Source organism: Macaca mulatta, chromosome 15 (assembly GCF_049350105.2).
Source record: "Macaca mulatta isolate MMU2019108-1 chromosome 15, T2T-MMU8v2.0, whole genome shotgun sequence".
Taxonomy (NCBI): Eukaryota; Metazoa; Chordata; class Mammalia; order Primates; family Cercopithecidae; genus Macaca; species Macaca mulatta.
The window spans coordinates 120042489-120061522 of record NC_133420.1 but is presented as its reverse complement, the minus strand read 5'-3'; the positions used below and the strand labels follow the sequence as shown (position 1 = coordinate 120061522).

At 54.2% G+C, this 19034-nt stretch overlaps 2 protein-coding genes across 37 annotated transcripts in view; one reads left to right on the top strand and one right to left on the bottom strand.

The window, feature by feature from the left end:
- Positions 1-19034, top strand: part of SEMA4D (semaphorin 4D) — a 134646-nt gene that overhangs the window by 113907 nt on the left and 1705 nt on the right. For 15 of the 31 annotated variants that reach the window (XM_077966305.1, XM_028835309.2, XM_077966304.1 and 12 more), the window contains 5 exons: positions 1485-1657; positions 1731-1774; positions 3201-5993; positions 18392-18601; positions 18817-18914. In XM_077966305.1, coding sequence (XP_077822431.1) covers positions 1485-1657; positions 1731-1774; positions 3201-4126 — 1143 coding nt within the window. In that variant the 3' untranslated portion in view covers positions 4127-5993; positions 18392-18601; positions 18817-18914. The remainder of the gene's footprint in view (positions 1-1484; positions 1658-1730; positions 1775-3200; positions 5994-18391; positions 18602-18816; positions 18915-19034) is intronic. The other 16 variants (XM_077966312.1, XM_077966320.1, XM_028835312.2 and 13 more) reach the window with 2 other exon arrangements.
- The window catches only part of SECISBP2 (SECIS binding protein 2), a 49067-nt gene continuing 45244 nt past the window's right edge, over positions 15212-19034 (bottom strand). For 5 of the 6 annotated variants that reach the window (XR_013404936.1, XR_001440186.3, XR_013404938.1 and 2 more), the window contains one exon: positions 15212-15547. The gene's annotated coding sequence lies outside the window, so the exon portion shown is untranslated. Of the gene's footprint in view, positions 16989-19034 lie in introns of all 6 variants that reach the window. The other variant, XR_013404937.1, reaches the window with a different exon arrangement.

Genomic DNA, 19034 nt, shown 5'->3' with positions numbered 1-19034 from the left:
TGCTCCCACAGCCCACCCCACCCTCCACAGCCACCCTCGATGCCCTGCTTGGCCATCCAGGGCACCCTGCTCTGCACTGCATGGTGTCCACGCCACCTCGCAGGTGTCCCCCACGGGACCCAGCAGGACCAGCTGTCCCGTGGAAGTTACCCAGCTTGGCTTTGCTGCCAGAGAACGTTTCCGCCACTCCACAAGCTGCGTGGTGCCCGAACTGTGATCCGAGATATCATCCTCAATCCTGCCCACAAACGTGGTGCGCACGTGGCCTCATCTGCCCAGGTCTCTGCTGCTGCTGCTGCTGCTGTAAGGCCGGTGCCGGGCCAGGTTCCCTCTGCTGTGTATTGTCACAGTTTCCATCCTTGGAAGCTTTCCCTTTCTCTGGTAGGTCTGTGCCCGCACAGCCGGGTGTGTGGCCTGGGGCCTTCTGTGTTGGCATCAGGGCCTGTGATCTTCCAGCCATACTCTGAAGTTGACTCCCAGCGTATCCTCTGAGGATGAAGGTCATGTTTCATCTGACTATAAACCACTAAGTCGTGTGTAAATTTGAGAATCTTGTATTGTTAACCAAAAGGTGTTCCCAGGCTGTTGAGGCAGATGCCCTGGGCAGAGGCTAGACAGCACACTCCACAGGCCACCTCCAGGTCTGTTGCATGCCCCTGAGCTTCAGGTGGGTGCAGTGTGGGGTACCCTCCTTCCAGCTGAGTTCCATTCAAAAGCAGTCAGCAGCCTTGGATGCCTGTGTGCTGGGCACTGCTGGTGCCAGGTGGGCTGATGGGATTGGCCTGAAGCTGATGTCCCTGGGAGCCAAGTGTCCCAGAAGGTGGAGAGTCTCACCTGCCCTCTGCTGTGGGTGTGGCTGCTCTGGAGCTCTTCCCTTTTACTTATAGACACGTGAAGAGCAAAGGCATTGTTCCTTCTTTTATGTTATGTATCGCGATCTGCTCATCCTTTGCATGTCGTCCATTTGGCATCCCCGTTATGTTAGGTCCCTGCTGGATCCAGACCCTCACAAGAGGCTCCCCGCCCATAGGTGCTCACATTCTGGCTCGAGGGATAAGGTTGGGCTTCGAGGTGGTGTGCTTCAGCCTCTGGCTGCAGCCCCTTCTCCCCTGTAGTGAGGCCGGGAAGATGACCAGGAGTGCCAGGCTCATGCATCCCCCTCTACGTGGAGGCGGTCTGGAGGTGGGGACTGAACAGCCTCTCCACTGGCTAAGAGAAACACATGCAGAGAAGCGCTCTGCTGGAGGGCAGGACCCGGGCAGTGGGTGCCCAGACAGGGGAGAGAGGGATTTGGATCTAAGGCCCAGTGAGCCCTGATGTAGCGCGTGTATTCTGCCGGAAGGTCGCAGGCCTGCCTTGTTCGCCTCTGGTTCTGAGTACCTCTCCTCCTTACTGCAGCGTGCCCTGATGGTGCACTCTGGCTGCTTCCCACACACTGGTGCCTGCTTGCCTGATGCTAGTTCTCCTGTGTCTCACACACGCAGGGCAGGAGGTTCGTCTATGCTGGCTCTAACTCGGGCGTGGTCCAGGCCCCTCTGGCCTTCTGTGGGAAGCACGGCACCTGCGAGGACTGTGTGCTGGCTCGGGACCCCTACTGCGCCTGGAGCCCACCCACAGCGACGTGTGTGGCTCTGTACCAGACTGAGAGCCCCAGCAGGTACGGGGTGGGACGCGCCGCCGGGGGATGTCCCCGTGTGTGCGGGTGAGTAACACTGCCGGTTGTTTTGCAGGGGTTTGATTCAGGAGATGAGCGGCGATGCTTCTGTGTGCCCGGGTGAGTGACTCCTCGACGTCCTGGTTCCTGTGGGAGTGGCGAGGTCTTGGAACCATTTCACGGTGCTTCAGTTCTGTGGCATTTGTGTGTGTTTTGTTTTTCTTTCTCCACTTGGAACAGAGGTCAAGTGTCCTGTAGCAGACTCGTGGTCTTCTCTGTCTTTTTTTCTTGCCAAAAGAGTATTTGAAGCCACTTAGAGTGTGTCTGTTTACTGGGGAGCAGTCTCCTTCCAAAACGGTCCTGTTTTCTTTCTGCTTAGCTTGGGGCTCATTAAACAAAACCTAAGTCTGTTACAAATGGGGAGAAAGGAGCCTGTGAGTGATTAATCCTCAGGCAGTGGAAGGGCTGGGGTGGTGTTTCCCCTGGGGCTCCCACCTGAGATTCACCCGCCTGTGGATGTCTGAAATAGCGCCTCGCCCAGAGGGAGGGGTGGCATCAGGCCAGGACGCCCCTTCCCCAGCAGCCACCTTCCAGGGTGCTAAAGGCAGACTTGACCCTCGGTTCTGTGTCCTCCTGTCCCTGACAAGACAGCTGTCATCAGACTAAGAAAAGTTTAGACAGCTGGGCATGGCGGTACACGCCTGTAGTCCCAGCTACTAGGGAGGCTGAGGCAGGAGGATTGCTTGAGCCCAGGGGTTCAAGGCTGCGGTGAGCTTATCATGCCACTGCACTCCAGCCTGGGTGACTAAGTGAGACCCAGACTCTAAAAAGAAAAGAAAAGCTGGCCGGGCACAGTGGCTCACGCCTGGAATCCAGCATTTTGGGAGTCTGAAGCAGGAGGATCACTTGAGCTCATGAGTTCAGGACCACCCTGGGCAATGTGGTGAGACCCTGTCTCTACAAAAAATACAAAAATTAGCCAGACCTGGAGGTAGACACCTGTAGTCCCAGCTACTCTGGAGACTGAGGTGGGAAGATCCCTTGAACTGGGGAGGTTGAGGCTGCAGTGAGCTGTGATTGCACCACTGCACTCCAGCCTGGGCAACAGAACCAGACCCTGTTTCAAGAAAAAAAAAAAAAAAAAAAAAGTTTAGGCAGGAGGAGAGTGCTGAGATACACCGAAAGGTCAGCCTTCCTTGTAGCCACTAGCAGAAGCATCTCGTGTCTGATTCAGAGAGTGACACTAGGCGCACAACTGGCCTCTGCTCAGCCTCCCCGGCCTGGCGCGTTTTCTTCTGGGACACGGGTGAGAAATGCGATTTCTGCTGCTCAGAGCTGCCTCTGATTTCTTTGTCCCTATCGGCTGTCATCCAGGGCTCATCTTTGCTTTTTGGTCACGCATGTCTTTATCTCCTTAGTTGTTCTGGAAGATTCCATGTTGCTCCAGTGGGTGAAACTCTTGCATCATCTTGTGGGTATTTTAAAGAAATTGTTAAATAGCAAATGGGGATTGTTGACGCTGTGCACGTTTATTTTGATGTTCCAGATAAAAGTAAAGGAAGTTACCGGCAGCATTTTTTCAAGCACGGTGGCACAGCGGAACTGAAATGCTCCCAAAAGTCCAACCTGGCCCGGGTGTTTTGGAAGTTCCAGAATGGCGTGTTGAAGGCTGAGAGCCCCAAGTACGGTCTTATGGGCAGAAAAAACTTGCTCATCTTCAACTTATCAGAAGGAGACAGTGGGGTGTACCAGTGCCTGTCAGAGGAGAGGGTTAAGAACAAGACGGTCTTCCAAGTAGTCGCCAAGCACGTCCTGGAAGTGAAGGTGGTTCCAAAGCCCGTGGTGGCCCCCACCTTGTCAGTTGTTCAGACAGAAGGTAGTAGGATTGCCACCAAAGTGTTGGTGGCATCCACCCAAGGGTCTTCTCCCCCGACCCCAGCCGTGCAGGCCACCTCCTCCGGGGCCATCACCCTTCCTCCCAAGCCTGTGCCCACCAGCACATCCTGTGAACCAAAGATTGTCATCAACACGGTCCCCCAGCTCCACTCGGAGAAAACCATGTATCTTAAGTCCAGCGATAACCGCCTCCTCATGTCCCTCTTCCTCTTCTTCTTTGTTCTCTTCCTCTGCCTCTTTTTCTACAACTGCTATAAGGGATACCTGCCCAGACAGTGCTTGAAATTCCGCTCGGCCCTGCTGATCGGGAAGAAGAAGCCCAAGTCAGATTTTTGTGACCGTGAGCAGAGCCTGAAGGAGACGTTAGTGGAGCCAGGAAGCTTCTCCCAGCAGAATGGGGAGCCCCCCAAGCCAGCCCTGGACACTGGCTATGAGACTGAGCAAGACACCATCACCAGCAAAGTCCCCACGGACAGGGAGGACTCACAGAGGATCGACGACCTTTCCGCCAGGGACAAGCCCTTCGACGTCAAGTGTGAGCTGAAGTTCGCGGACTCAGATGCAGATGGAGACTGAGGCCGGCTGTGCGTCCCCGCCGGCGCCCCGGCTGCGACGTGTCCAGGCCTGGAGTGTTTTGTGTTTCTCCTGTTCAGTATCCGAGTCTCGTGCAGTGCTGCGTAGGTTAGCCCGCATCGTGCAGACAACCTCAGTCCTCTTGTCTATTTTCTCTTGGGTTGAGCCTGTGACTTGGTTTCTCTTTGTCCTTTTGGAAAAATGACAAGCATTGCATCCCGGTCTCGTGTTCTGCAGTCAGTCGGAGTACTTGAAGAAGGCCCGGGGGCGGCACAGAGTTCCTGAGCCCTTTCTGTAGTGGGGGAAACATGGCTGGACCTCTGTTGGCTGAGAAGAGCATCCCTTCAGCTTCCCCTCCCTGTAGCAGCCACTAAAAGATAATTTAATTCCAGATTGGAAATGACGTTTTAGTTTATCAGATTGGTAACTTATCGCCTGTTGTCCAGATTGGCACGAACCTTTTCTTCCACTTAATTATTTTTTTAGGATTTTGCTTTGATTGTGTTGATGTCTTGGGTCATTTTTTTTTTTTAATTACAGAAGCAGATGTTTTAATATTTAGAAGAAGATGTATATCTTCCAGATTTTGTTATATATTTGGCATAAAATATGGCTTACATTGCTTAAGATTCTCAGGGATAAACTTCCTTTTGCTAAATGGATTCTTTCTGCTTTTAGAAATGTAGACATGCACACTCCCCGGAACCCACTCACCTTTTTCTTTTTTCTTTTTTTAACTTTATTCCTTGAGGGAAGCGTCGTTTTTGGAGAGATTTTCTTTCTGTACTTTGTTTTACTTTTTCTTTTTTTTAACTTTTACTCTCTTGAAGAGGAGGACCTTCCCACGTCCGTGAGGTGGGTTTTGAGCAAGGGAAGGTGGCTGGGTGAGCTGAGTGGAGCCAGGCTGGCCCCGAGCTGAGATGGGAGCGCGGTACAATCTGGAGCCCGCAGCTGTCGGTCAGAACCTCCTGTGAGACAGATGGAACCTTCACAAGGGCGCCTTTGGTTCTTGAACATCTCCTTTCTCTTCTTGCTTCAATTTCATACCCACTGCCTGCCCAGACTTTCCATCCAGCCTCACTGAGCTGCCCGCCACTGGAACAGAACTGGGCCTCCGTGGCCGGGGCCGCGAGCTGCGACCACAGCACCCTCAAGCGCACGGCGCTGTTCCTGCCACTGTCCTGAAGATGTGAATGGGTGGTACGACTTCAACACTGGTGAATTTCACACTCCATCTCCCCGCTTTGTAAATACCCATCGGGAAGAGACTTCTTCTTCCATGGCGAAGAGCAATAAACTCTGGATGTTTGTGTGCGTGTGTGGACAGTCTCGTCTTCCAGCATGATAGGATTTGACCATTTTGGTGTAAACATTTGTGTTTTCTAAGATTTACCTTGTTTTTATTTTTCTACTTTGAATTGTATACATTTGGAAAGTACCCAAATAAATGAGAAGCTTCTATCCTTGATTTGGGGAAGACATTCCTTAGCGGAGGCCGTGCAGCCTCCCGCCCCTGCATGGCCCAGGCGGCACAGCTGGGCTCACTCTTTTCTGTCCGTTTCCTGCTGTGTTTTGCCCTCTCTGGCCTGTGACGTGCTCTTGGCGACTTCTTCCTCAGTGCCCTCTCTTTTCTGTCCTCTCTGTCTCACAGCCTCGTCTCCTAAGCCCCTCCCTCCTCCTGGCTCCTCCTCCCTGTCCTGTCTGGGCCATGCGGGGGACAGGAGGCCTTCCTCCCCCTGGACCCCCTGGCCAGCCTCGGGTGCGGGGCCCGACAGCAGCTCGAAGGTCTCCTTGCTGCCGCCCTTCCTGAGTGACCAGGCACAGCACGTGCAAGCCCTGGGGACCTTCCACCTCTTCTGCCAGGCGACAGGTGAGTTGGGCCCTCTCTGTCCCCTGTGCCCTGTCCATCTGTCTCCTCCCACAGGTGGGGGGCAGGCGGGGGCATCCTCCACATCCCTCCACGTGTGTTCCTTTGCCTTCTTTATCTGTCCTGGCTGCGTCCCTTGGGTTGAGCCATTTCACGCTTTCATTGTGGGTCCATCCCGAGGGAAAGTGTAGACAGTCAGTGTGAAACCACTTCTAGTATACAGGGGCCAACCAGTGTTTTCCGTAAAGGGCTAGATATTTAGGCTTTGTGGGCCGCAGGCTCTGTCACAGCCACTCTGCTCTGCTGTTGTATTGTAAAAGCAGCCAGTCAATACACAATGAGTGGACAGGGCTGTGTGCCAATAAAACTTTATTTATAAAAATCCACGGTGGGGCCAGGCACGGTGGCTCAAGCCTGTAATCCCAGCACTTTGGGAGGCCGAAATGGGTGGATCACGAGGTCAGGAGATCGAGACCATCCTGGCGAACACAGTGAAACCCCGTCTCTACTAAAAAATACAAAAAACTAGCCGGGCGAGGTGGCGGGCGCCTATAGTCCCAGCTACTCAGGAGGCTGAGGCAGGAGAATGGCGTGAACCCGGGAGGCAGAGCTTGCAGTGAGCTGAGATCCGGCCACTGCACTCCAGCCTGGGGCACAGAGCTAGACTCTGTCTCAAAAAAAAAAAAAAAAAAAATCCACGGTGGGCCAGATTTGCCCCAAAGACCCCGGTTTCCCAACCCATGGTATATAGGATTGCTTATCCCTTAAAAAAAAAAAAAAATATATATATATATATTTAAGAGACAGGGTCTCCCTCTGTCACCCAGGCTGGTGTGCAGTGACACAGTCATAGCTCACTGCAGCCCCTGCCTCCTGGGCTTAAGCCGTCCTCCTGCCTCAGCCTCCAGAGCCAGAGTGCTTCTGTTTCTGCTAACAATTTGGAGGTTGATATATGTGGTATTTGGAAATTTTTAAAAATTAAGAGCTTCCAGAATGGGAGTTGCTTTAATGACTTGCTTCATGGTTTTTAAAAGCAGAAAAGATGGGTGGGCATAATCCCCCTGCTCTGGGAAGCCAGGACAGGAGGATCGCTTGAAGCCAGGAGTTTCACACCAACTTGAGCAATATAGCGAGACCTGATCTCTACCAAAAAATGTGAAAAAAACCAACCAGGCTTGGTGGCACGTGCCTTGAGGATTGTTTGAGCCCGGGAGTTTGAGGTTACAGGGAGGTATGATGGTGCCACTGCACTCTAGCCTGGGCCACAGAGCAAGACCCTGTCTCAAAAATCATCATCATCATAAAATAAAAACAGAAAAGACTGAGAGTCTAGTGTACTCCTCTGGGTCACTGGAGCCATTTGCCCTGGATTGGAAAATATTCGGATGGGATGTCTGCTCTTGAAAGATAATAGAATGTCCAGAACCACACTTCAGAGATGTATCCTGTGCTTCAGGCAGTGCATGGTCACCCTGGTGGCCCCTGTGTTGTCGTCTGACTGATCAGTAGATACAGAAAGAAAGGAAGTGGCGTGCTAGAGCCTGCCCACGGGGAGGAATGAAGTTAATGAAGAGGAAAAGCAAACCCAATCGCTCTCTTTTAAAACATGTTAAACACACTGTCAGTAGCTCCTGAGAGTTTTAAGGTGCTGCCCTCTCCTGTTAAACAAGCTCTGAGAGCCCCAGGTGGCCCATCTCTGCTGAGCCCGGAATGTCTCTTGGCAGCCAGCACTGGACAGGAGAAGCTGCCAGTGAGCGTGGAGCGCTGTGGAGACGGAGCTTTGCAGGGCTGGCTGGTGTGGTTCCTCCCCTCCACTGGGTGCCACGGACCAAGCCTGTGCCCAGCCGCCTGTGGCCACTCTCACAGCTGAATGGTGCTCCTCGGCCAGGTGGTTTGCCTTGGTGCAGGCATCCCGGAGGACTCCCTGTCTCCATGGAGCATGTGTCCTGTGGCAGCACTGGAGTCCTTCAGGCAGACCCAGGAAGCTCCTCCTTGGTGGGGAGGCTGGGAAGCGAGCAATGGGTCTCTATGAACTGGCCGTGGACCCAGGGCTCCTTTGCCAGCAGATGTAGGCAGGCCGTATGGTCAGGAGATGTTGTTTGTTTGTTTGTTTATTTATTTATCATTGAGGCGGAGTCTTGCTCTGCTGCCCAGGCTGGAGTGCAGTGGCATGATCTTGGCTCACTGCAACTTCCACCTCCCAGGATCAAGCGATCCTCCTGCCTCAGCCCCCCTAGTAGCTGGGACTACAGGCACACCTCACCATGCCTGGCTAATTTTTGTATTTTTAGTAGAGACAGAGTTTCACCATCTTGGCCAGGCTGGTCTCTAACTCCTGACCTCAGGGGATCCACCGGCCTCGGCCTCCCAAAGTGCTGGGATTACAGGCGTGAGCCACCACGCCCGGCTGCTGTTACAATTTTAAATGTGAGGCTCCGGGTGTGCCCCCTGCAGCTAGGCGGGCAGACACACAAGCCCCTGGGGTCAGCAGGGAATGAAAGATGGGGGCCCAGGGAGAAGGGACATCACTGTTACAGCAACAGAAACCACCCAGGTATTTCAACCACAGGGAATTGGTTACAAAGGTGATAGAAGGGCTGAGAACAAAGTGGGAAGGTGAGGTTTCCATTACCAGCCATGGGCAGGAGGAGTGAAGTGTCAAACACTTACTCAGTCTCGCTTGCTGTGCCACCGAGGCTGTGGCCGTGCGATCTGCAGCCTCGCCCTGCCCGTCACACTGCCTTCACCACTGCTGGAGGCCCTACGAGAAGCCACAAAAACGTTTCTCCTTCCACCTTCCTTCTCCTGTCAATGCCTCCCATGGCCGGACCTAACAAAGCTGGCGGCCACAGATGGATATGGGAATGTAGCCGTGGGCTTGCAGCAGCGTGGCCAGGAGCAGTGTGTGGAGGGTAGGGGAGCTGAGAGAGGAGCGCGGTACTTTCCCAGTGCTCAGGATGGACCCCACCCCCTTTTCACATGGTCTTTACTTTCTCTCCAGAGGCATTTGACCCCATCTGGGACATTCCCATTCCCTTGTTCCACTGAGGCCACAGCCTGCGAGGGCTGTGAGACCTCCCCAGGGAGGACCAGCTTAGGAGAGAGTGGCTTCGGCCTTTTCAAGGGTGGGCCAAAGCCAGGGCGTCCTGGGCATGCCGTGAACTCAGAGGGGCTGTGGTTGTGAATTTCCCGAGTAGGCTGCGGGGTTCTGTTGGGGCCTGTGGATGCTTCCTGCGGCAGAGGTCACAGTGTGGCTTGCAAGTCCAGAGATCCTTTCCTGAGGAGAGTGAGTGCCGTTTTCTGCCTTGTGGGCCAGGAATGAGCCATTCCAGGTGAGGCCCAGGGCCTGGAGGTTGCAGTACAGTACACTCAGGGCACAGGCCTACCGCTTCCTCCTGTGTCCTCTCCCAGCCACCCAGGGCAGGGCTGCTTTGGAACTTGGCTGGGTTTTTCTTTCCTGTAATGGCTGTTTTCGTGGTAGCTGTCACAGTGGTTTGGGGGCTGTCTGATTAAAGGGCCAGCAAAGTGTCTTTGGAATATGAAGCTTAGAGGACATTGGTGGCATCTTCAGTTCACCATGCTGCGTCCTGGTGCCTGTAGCTCTGCTGGGTGACCCTGTGTGTTGGGGAGCGTCTCACCCCCCAGAGACGGCTGACCGATGGAAGGTCAGTTGGTCAGGGTCGCACTTGGGGACTGAGTCTGCCCCAGAGCTGGTGGAGACTCATGTGTCACCCAGGAGATGTCCCCACCTGCCCCAACACACTCTTGGCCAGTGCTCAGAAAGTGACCCCAGGGACTCGGCCATCCAGGAGAGGTGAGGGCCCTCTGAGGCCAAAGCGCTTCCTCATGGGGGATCAGGGTGGGTCTGCACAGAGGAAAACAGCCCGTGGTGTGTGCAGAGGCTGCCAGGGCACAAGGGCCCAACGTGGGGTGCGGTGGAGGTGATGTGGCCATGTGGGCAGAGTAGGGCGGAGAGGCATGTCCTGGGGATGGGAGAGCTTGAGGCCTGGTGGTGGGGTGGAGGCCCACCCTGTCCTGCACCCAGGGGCCTCGCTGCCCATCCAAGGGAGGGACAGGGCCACACCTGTGAGCCCGTGTCAGGAGCTGGGGTGGGAGATTGGCGGCCAGTGCCCCTCTCCACCTGGACACATTTCGTCCCTTCACCACACAGTTCTCGCCTCTGGGAAGTGGAATTATCAGTGGAAGATGATACGGAAAGATCCACTGATGGCCCTGGCACAGGCCAGCCTTGTCCCTGGGACAGGATGGGACGGTCCTGAGAAGGGAGGTTATAACACGCCTGGGGTGTCATGCCTTTGCAGTGCCCAGCTGAGACAGCACAGGGTGTCACCCCAAGCGTGGTACCCTGGGCTCAGTGACAAGAGGGGTCGCAGGTCAGGACTGCACTTCCTTGGGGCCCATGCCCTGGGAGCCGCTCGCCCTATGATCCTGAGTCCTGGGGGACTGAGTGCACCGGCAGGGCCTGGAGCAGCTGGGAGCAGCCGACTGCCTCAGTGTGCACCGTGGTTGCACGGGAGGGACAGCGGCCTTGAGAGCATTCACAGCTGCTGCACAGCCATCCTGCACTGTACTGGCCCTGGGATGGACCACTGTCTAAGCTTTGTCATGCAACTAGCAATGCACGTTTACTGTCGTCAGTCACCCTGGTTACCAGCTGTGAAGGACGGGCAGGGACACACACATCACACCCCCAACACACACCCCAGACACACACACCACCCCAGACACACACACCCACCCCACACACCACACCCCAGACACACCCCCCGACACACACCACACCCCTGACACACACCACACCCCACACACACACACCCACCCCACACCACACCCTAGACACACACCACACCCCACACACACCACACCCCACACACCACACCCTAGACACACACCACACCCCACACACACCATACCCCACACACCACACCCCAGACACACACCACACCCCACACACACCACACAGACACCCCTGACACACGCCAAACCCCCGACACACACCACACCCCACACTCACCCCAGACACACCCCACACACCCCAGACACACCCCACACACCCCACCCCAGACATACACATACCCCCAACACACACCACACCCCACCCCAGATACACACCCTACCCCAGATACACACCATACCCCACACACCACACACCACCCGATACACACCACACCCCAGACACACCACACACCCCACATGCCACACCCCACACAAACATCTGACACACCACACCCCAGACACCACACCACAGCCCCACACATGCCACACCCCACCCCAGATACCACCCCTCATACACACCCCACCCCACACACACATCACACCCCCCACAACCACACCCCACAGACACACCACACCCCACACACACACTAGCCACAGACTATGCCAGCCACATACCACACACCAGACACACACACCACACATGAGCATGACACATACTGCACACATGCCACACACCGTACTCCCAGCACACACATCCCAGACACACATACCACACACACTACACAGACCACACAGCAGACATATCACACCCTGCATACCACACACCAGCACCACACCCCCTCACACCACATGCCACATATATCACACACACACCACACACCAGCATCACACATACTACACCATACCCCCCCATACACACCACACACACACACAAACCACACACCACACACCAGCATCACACACACACCATACTCCCTCCATACACACCACACATACACAACCACACACCATACACCAGCATCACACACACTACACCGTACCCCCTCCATACACACCATACACAACCACACACTACACACCAGCATCACACACACTATACCGTACCCCCTCCATACACACCACACACAACCACACACCACACACCTACATACCACACACACCACACACCAACCATACACGCCACACACACCACACACCACACATACACAGATACACCACATACATACAGATACATCACAATATGCACCACACATGATACATGTACCATAACACACACACCACATAACAGACACGCACGCCACACCACAAACACAATCATGTCCACCACACAACAAACACGTACCATGTGCATGCACACAATAAATGCACAGCACAAAACATCACATACACCAAATCATACCACACACACATCAAACACCATACACACAGACCATGCACACTCATTGCACATGTGCACACCTACCAACACACACCACACACACACTACACTACACCTAAAACACAGCCACCCCCATACACACCATACCAAACACAGCCACTCACACATGCACCACACACAGCACAGCATATCACACACATCACACAAACACCAATCCTACCACTGTTGACATGCACACACCACCACACATACTGCACACACCAAAGCACATACACACCGGACACATGCATGTTACCCACACCACACCACACACACCATCATGTCCACACATACACAACCATACACACACACACACACACACACACACAGTTGACTTAGGATCATTTCAACTCACAGTGGGTTTACTGGGATGCAACCCCGTGGAAAGTGGAGGAGCATGTGTATTGACAAGCAGAGGAAAGCGTTCCGGAGCTGGGGGAATAAAGTTAGCATGTGGCCAAGCTCTGCGCCTCTGAACTGATGAACCCAAGTTCCTCATGGATCACTGGGAATACAGATGGGTGAAAAAATAACCCCACCACCCGTGTGCCAGCACATAGCGCATCTGGCATACAAACAAGGATCGATAGAGATGAATGGTGGATGGGTTGTGAATACATGCAGATACAAATCATGCACTTGTACATTAGTGTGCACACACAGAAATAGATCGATATAATTTTTTAACCAAAGTGTAGTCTTTACCCTGTCAGGGCCCTGCCTTCACTGCTGCCAGGACTATCTTCCATGTCAAGTTTAGACCCGTGTCATTTTCAAAGCTAATAATGGTTCCCCCATACTTTGGGCAGCATTTGGATATTTGGATTTGGGATGGCCTTTTATGTTTTAACTACAGTGTTAGAAATCAGAGCCCTTGGAAGCACTGGGATCAGAGGGCAGCAGCAGCAGGTGCCCTTGGGCCTCTCTGAGAGGCCCAGGTATCCGGAGAGGGCCCCCGTTCCTAGCGGCCACAGTGGCCTGTTGGCACACAAGTGTGTGTTCCAGCTGCTCTGTGACATTTCACTTTGTTTCAGACTCTCCTGAAAGGCCATGGCCGTCTTGGGAATTAGTTGACCTTGTGTGTTGGGCCACCCTTGCTGGACAGGACAAGGCAGTGCTATCAACTCTCTGTGATCTGAGGTCCTTAGCATGTTAGATGAGGCAGCTTCACCAGAAGCTGTCCACGTCTTCTGTTATCTGTGATAATTCCACATGCCTTTACAGCACAGCTGTCTGGTTACCTGGGGTCTGGAAATGCCCTCAGTGCCTCAGTAGTGCCTTCCCACAGGCCCCCATGGAGCCAGGCAATGCCTGCAGGTGCCTCAGTGGTACTTGCTCAGATGCTTTTGCAGAGAAGTTCAGAATTCCTGCCCACATTGATAAGGTGACTTGGCCAGTAAGTGGCAGGCATAAACTGGTGCTTTCCAGAAGCACTGGGGCTGGTCCAGTGCCCTGAGTGATCAGAGCATACCTGAGTGAAACGTTAGGCTGCGTGAGCCTGGTGACTGTCAGGGAGATGAGGACTCAGAGAAGGGAGCTGTCAGAATTGCTACCTGTGTGGCAGGGGTCTCACTCTCTCCTCCCTCCTCTTGGGACCCCTGGCTACTCTCTGACTTCGACAGAGGACAGAAAGGATGACCAACAGGGCCTCGGGGCATACCCCAGCTGCACTGTCTTTGTCCTCAGAAGGGTCCCCAGAGTCTGGGAGGAAGGAGGGGCCAGGGCCAGGATTAGAAAAGACCCTGCCTCAAGGAGAGAGCACAGAGATGGGCCAGGGAAGCAGTGGGATCCTCAGGAAAAGAGGCTGGGAGCGGCAGTCAGGGTGAGGCCCGGGCAGCAGGAACGGGCAGGGACAAGCCAGGAGTCCCATCATGAAAGACATGATGGCCAGCGGCCAGCACCGTGTGGAGAGAATGGCCCCTCTGGGGATGTGCCCGGCTGCCCCATTAGCTGCAGGAAGGCCACCTGGATGTGAGTTTGGGAGATGGGCTGGCCCTGAGGCAGCCAGTCCTGAGGTCAGAGTGGGCCACAAGCACGGGGATGGCGGGAGGACACAGAGGAGTGCTGCAGGGGATGGCAGTGGGGGCACTTGTCAGGATGGGCCTGAGCAACTCAGTCATTGGGTGGATGCCTCACCACCCCTCCAGGCCTTCCTCAGGGCAAGGCCACTGCTCAGGGGGCACCTGGTTTGTCACAGAGTAGAATGAGCTCCACATTTTGTGATCACATCCACAAAGCTCTGAAGCCATGGTGGTCCTGGCACCAGCTGGCCCTGTTAGAGGCTTGGGGTGGGGGTGAGCAGGTGGGAGGTGCCCCAGCGACAGGCTGAGGTGAGTGCTGGAGCCCAGGTCGCCGGCAGCCTCCCCCGACTCCTGAGTAGCTGTAATAAACCCAGCCCTGGTGGATACACCTGGCCCTTGCTTATACCAAGGTGATCAGTCATCTCACGACAGTCCCAGCTGCAGGAGGAAGATTGTTACCTACGGCATCTGCCACAGCAGTTAAAGTTTATTTGGCTCCAACTTAAGCTAATTCTCTAAAAGTACTGGGTTGCAGTGACAGGCAGGGCCGGGGGGAAGCATCCGTCCTCAGGACCTCTACCCTAGATCCTTCTAAGCCACGACAACTTCCCTTCTTTGAGAGTGCGACCGGCGTCACCTGGCTAGCCACTGGGAAGAGCCAAGGTACATCCAGGTTGGTGGCAGCCTCACAGCATCAGACTAGCCTCTTGTCCCCACCCCACAGAGGCCAGCCTGGCTGCTCTCTTGAGGTAACAGGGTTGGATGGTTAGGGGGCTTGGAGCACTGGCCCAAACAAGAAACCAGTGGTGTTTTCAGGGGGCCCTGCTGGGAGATGGAGGACAGCTCCCCACTGGGGGCCCAGGATTCCAGGAGCTCCCCAGCAGGCCTCCATGGGACAGACTTGGGTTTGCAGCTGCTGCCCCGTCCTGCTGAGGGTGCGGTGCTGATGGGGTGGCCCTGCACACTGATGGTAACTCTCACTTTCCCTCTCTCTCATGCATTCAGAAAGAGTTGGATAGTTTAAAAAGGAATACACTGAACGTAAGTACGTCTTTAACATCTTTAATGTCTTATGATGATCAAGCACATACTGAAATAGCATTTACTGACGCCTCATGTTAGCGGTGGTAAGCACAGGTGTCTGTTTCTACTCACACCCCAGAGGGTGGAACTTTGAGGGTTTTGCTGTCAGTGGTCCCATGATGGGGTGTTGGGTGATGAATCCAATTCAGCTCAGGCCACCCAGATGCTTAGTCTCAAGGGCTTGGTCAGGAGAACCTTCCAGAGGCTCCTGTGACTCAGTGACTCCAGTCCCCTGGGTGGTTCCTGGTGCAGGTCACATGAGGGAGGAGACTGGGCTTTTATGGAACTCACTTCACTCCCTGTTCAAAGAAAAGTGTTGTTACTTGATCTTAACAGCTCAAAAAAATCTGTTTCTTAAAATGAGATTTTGCCTGGATGCCCATCAGGTGGGGAAGGGAATATCTATCTTGTTGATGGGCACCTAGATGTATATAGAGATATGTAATATGTACTTATATTTGTAGATAGATATATGGGGTTATCTGTGGTTAGAGTCTAAAACATTTTGAGTGGGGAAAAAACAAATTATAGAGTGTTAAGATTTTTTTTTTTGTCTTAATTATGCACAAAAACCAAACCTGTTCACAAGGGCTTGTCTACCAGGCCAGGGCCAGATGGGCCGCCAGGCAAAACAGTTGTGGAGCACCTTCCAAATTTCCTTGAGTTTATGCAATGTTTCCTTAAAAATAACACTTTTATAAAAAATTATTATTATAAAAGCAATGCTTGTTTGTTGTAAGGTTGGAAACTCCAGGGAAGTATAAAGAAAAAATTTAAACAATCCCAAATTTAACTATCCAGAGGCAGTTACCACCAGCATCCCAGCCATTTTTAGGTCAAGACTGTATCTGCGTTCACACATGTATACACGGGTGTGTACATATATACACATATCTATTCTTTCACGTAACAGTATTTTTCTGTGTTGCTGAATATTCTTCGATGGCACTTGGAATGAGTGACTTGCGGCCCCCTTCTTGGACATTTCCCAACTCCTCACTGATAGAAACAGGGCTTCACTGGGCCCATCATTGCCTTGGGACTCATTCCTAGGATTGTCCAGCTAAAGAGTCTGAGCTTGGTCAAGTCCTTGGGAGGAGCATTCTCTGATGATCCTGGACAGTGGGGAATTGTTGACCAAGAGACTGGACAAAGGTGAGCAGATGCCAGTCAGTAAAGCAGGGAAAATGCATTACTAAAGTCACCTTCATTAAACTGGCTATCTCTTCTTTTCAAAAATCCAGCATGTGCCACAGAAATGAAAGGCTCTCTGGCCATCACTGTCCTGCCCAGGGAGGGAAGCGTGGGTCCTCCCACACCATTTAATACCTGTGTCTGGACGCACCCCTCCCCCACACCTGAGAACAAGGCCAGCTTTTCTGTGTGTGCAGGTACTTTGGACTCTCTTGGCTCTGGAATTTGTTTTTCCTGCTCAGTGTTCTGAACTCCTTCCTTTTCACTGCTGAACATTCTCCACGAAGCCACACTTCATTTTGTCATTCCAAGGTTGATGGGCATCTAGGCCAAATCTAACTTCTAAAGACCGATTCTTATGAGGTGTCATGGTCAAGCAGAGGCCATGCCCGGCGCTGGTCTAGGTGGCCCGTGGCCCACTTGGGGGCCTTGGTGGCCCTTGAGGAAGGGCAGGTGCTGATCAGGGAGCCAGGTCGCTAGGCAAGAGGTGGGAGGGTGTCACCCCGGTCCATGCTGCTGGGGTGCCTGGCCTGATGCAGGCTGCACCTGTGGGAGACGGAAGCAGCAGCGTAGGCTGGCCGGCCTCCCCTGCCCCACTGTAAGCAGGAGCTTCGGAGACAGAAGAGCACCTGCACCCCCTCACCTGCCCTCCAGGGCCTGGCCTGGCCCTCCCCACCATCCCAGCTCAGCTCCAAGGTCTGCACCTCTGGGGCTGGAGCTTAGTGGGAGCACAGCCCCCCCCCAACCCTTTCTGCATTTGAATGGAAGCCAGTGTGTGAAGCAGATCAAAGTGAATGTGCTTGTTTTTCCTTCAGTAAGGGACAGGGAGTTGAGCCTGTCCCAACATGGCCAGCAGCCCCTGGAGGGCCAACAGACTTCACAAGCAAGGAAAGCCGGGAGGTGACCTGATGACCAGACCTTGCTTGTGGGCACCCCCCCGCCCCACCCCCAACACTCTGGTTTTCACAACCCCACCCCAACCACCTGGAACAAATACGGAATCTAGGGTTAGCCCTCAGGGTCGGCCACGTAGCCTTCTTGCCCTGGGACGAGGCTGGCCTCCCCAGGCAAGGCAGCCTGGGCCACAGGGGAACGTCCCTGCCTCACCCACCCTCCTTGTCTCCCACAGACAAGCTGAGGCTGGCCAGGCTCCACTCTGGCAGGGCGCAATAGACTGAGAATGTGTGAAGTAATTGGCCTCTCTACTTTTTTCAATAAGTAATTAAGCTCAAAAGCCCAAAGAAAAGTAACAGAGGTTTGGGGTAGAAGTGGCCAGTGTCAGGCCCAGGGTCCATGCTCAAGGCTGGAAGCCCACCCTGGATGTGCTGCACTTGGCGGTCCTAGTGTAATTCTGCAGGGCCTGGCCCCGCCCCCGCCAGGGTCTGAGCCCTCCAGCCTGTGACATGTGCTCCCCTCCAAGCCTGCCACAGGTTCCAGTGTTTCAATTGGAAAGACAGGCCCTCGTGGTCCCCACTCTGGCCCAGCCCCCTCCACACACAGCTGGCCAAGCTCTGGGCCTCTCTGTGCTGTGGCCCTGGTGATGGCAGAGCCTTTGGGATGTCTCTGTCCATGTGGTCACAGGACATGTGTGTGGCAGCAAGGCCAGGGTGAGGTGGGATGCTGTTCCAAAGCCCAGAAGCATTCTGCAGGAAACCAGCACAGCGCTGTGAGGAAGGGGGTCCTAGGGGACACAGGCCACACAGGTGTATTTTGAAAAATGGTAATTAAGGTCAAAGAGCAGAAAGTCCACAGGACAGGGGCCAAGGCCAAGGCTCCCGCTGGCCATGGGGAAGCCACCTCCAGGGGAGTCCCAGGGACTGAACTGGAAGTTGTCCCAAGTCACTTCAGGTCCAGCTGGGACAACAGAAGTAACCCCCCTACCCCCTCGTGGGGTAGCTTCTTTGTGTTCTAAATGTGGACTCAGAGGTAGAAACAGTCTGTGCCCCCAGGTCCTGCAGACATTCGCATTGTCTGGGAGAAGAATGGGCGAGCTCTGGAGACCTGTGTCCCTGTGCAGACCCATGCACTGCCCGATGGCAGCGCCCACGCGCTCAGCTGGCTGCAGGACGCTATCAGGGAAAGCACCGAGTATCGCTGCTCTGTCATCTCCTCAGCAGGGAACAAGACTTCGAAGGTGCAGGTTGCTGTGATGAGACCTGGTAAGTGATTCCCATGCCCACTGGAACCCTTTTAGGAGGTGATTTTTCACTATTTACAATGGCAGTCGAAAAAAACATGCTGGAAAGCATGCTTGCACGGTGGCATTTTGGGTTTGGGATTTATTGGCTTTCCACTGAGAAAGGTGGCCAGTGGGCATCAAGGGTGCCATAAAGGCCCGCAGAGCTATGGCCTGGGAACCCTGCTTGTCTTCCAGAAGTAGCCCACCAGGAGAAGTGGAGCAGAGAGCTTTCCGCCTGGAGGGCTGTGGCTGGGGAGCACGACCGGATGATGCAGAGCTGGAGGAAGGCGTGGGTACGTGGCCGCAGCCGGGCAAAGAAAGTAGGGCTGGAGCCAGGGACAGGGCACCTGCCACATCCGGTGGATCTTTCAAGGGACCCATTCAGCATGGACCCCACTTGCTCCCTCTTAGCC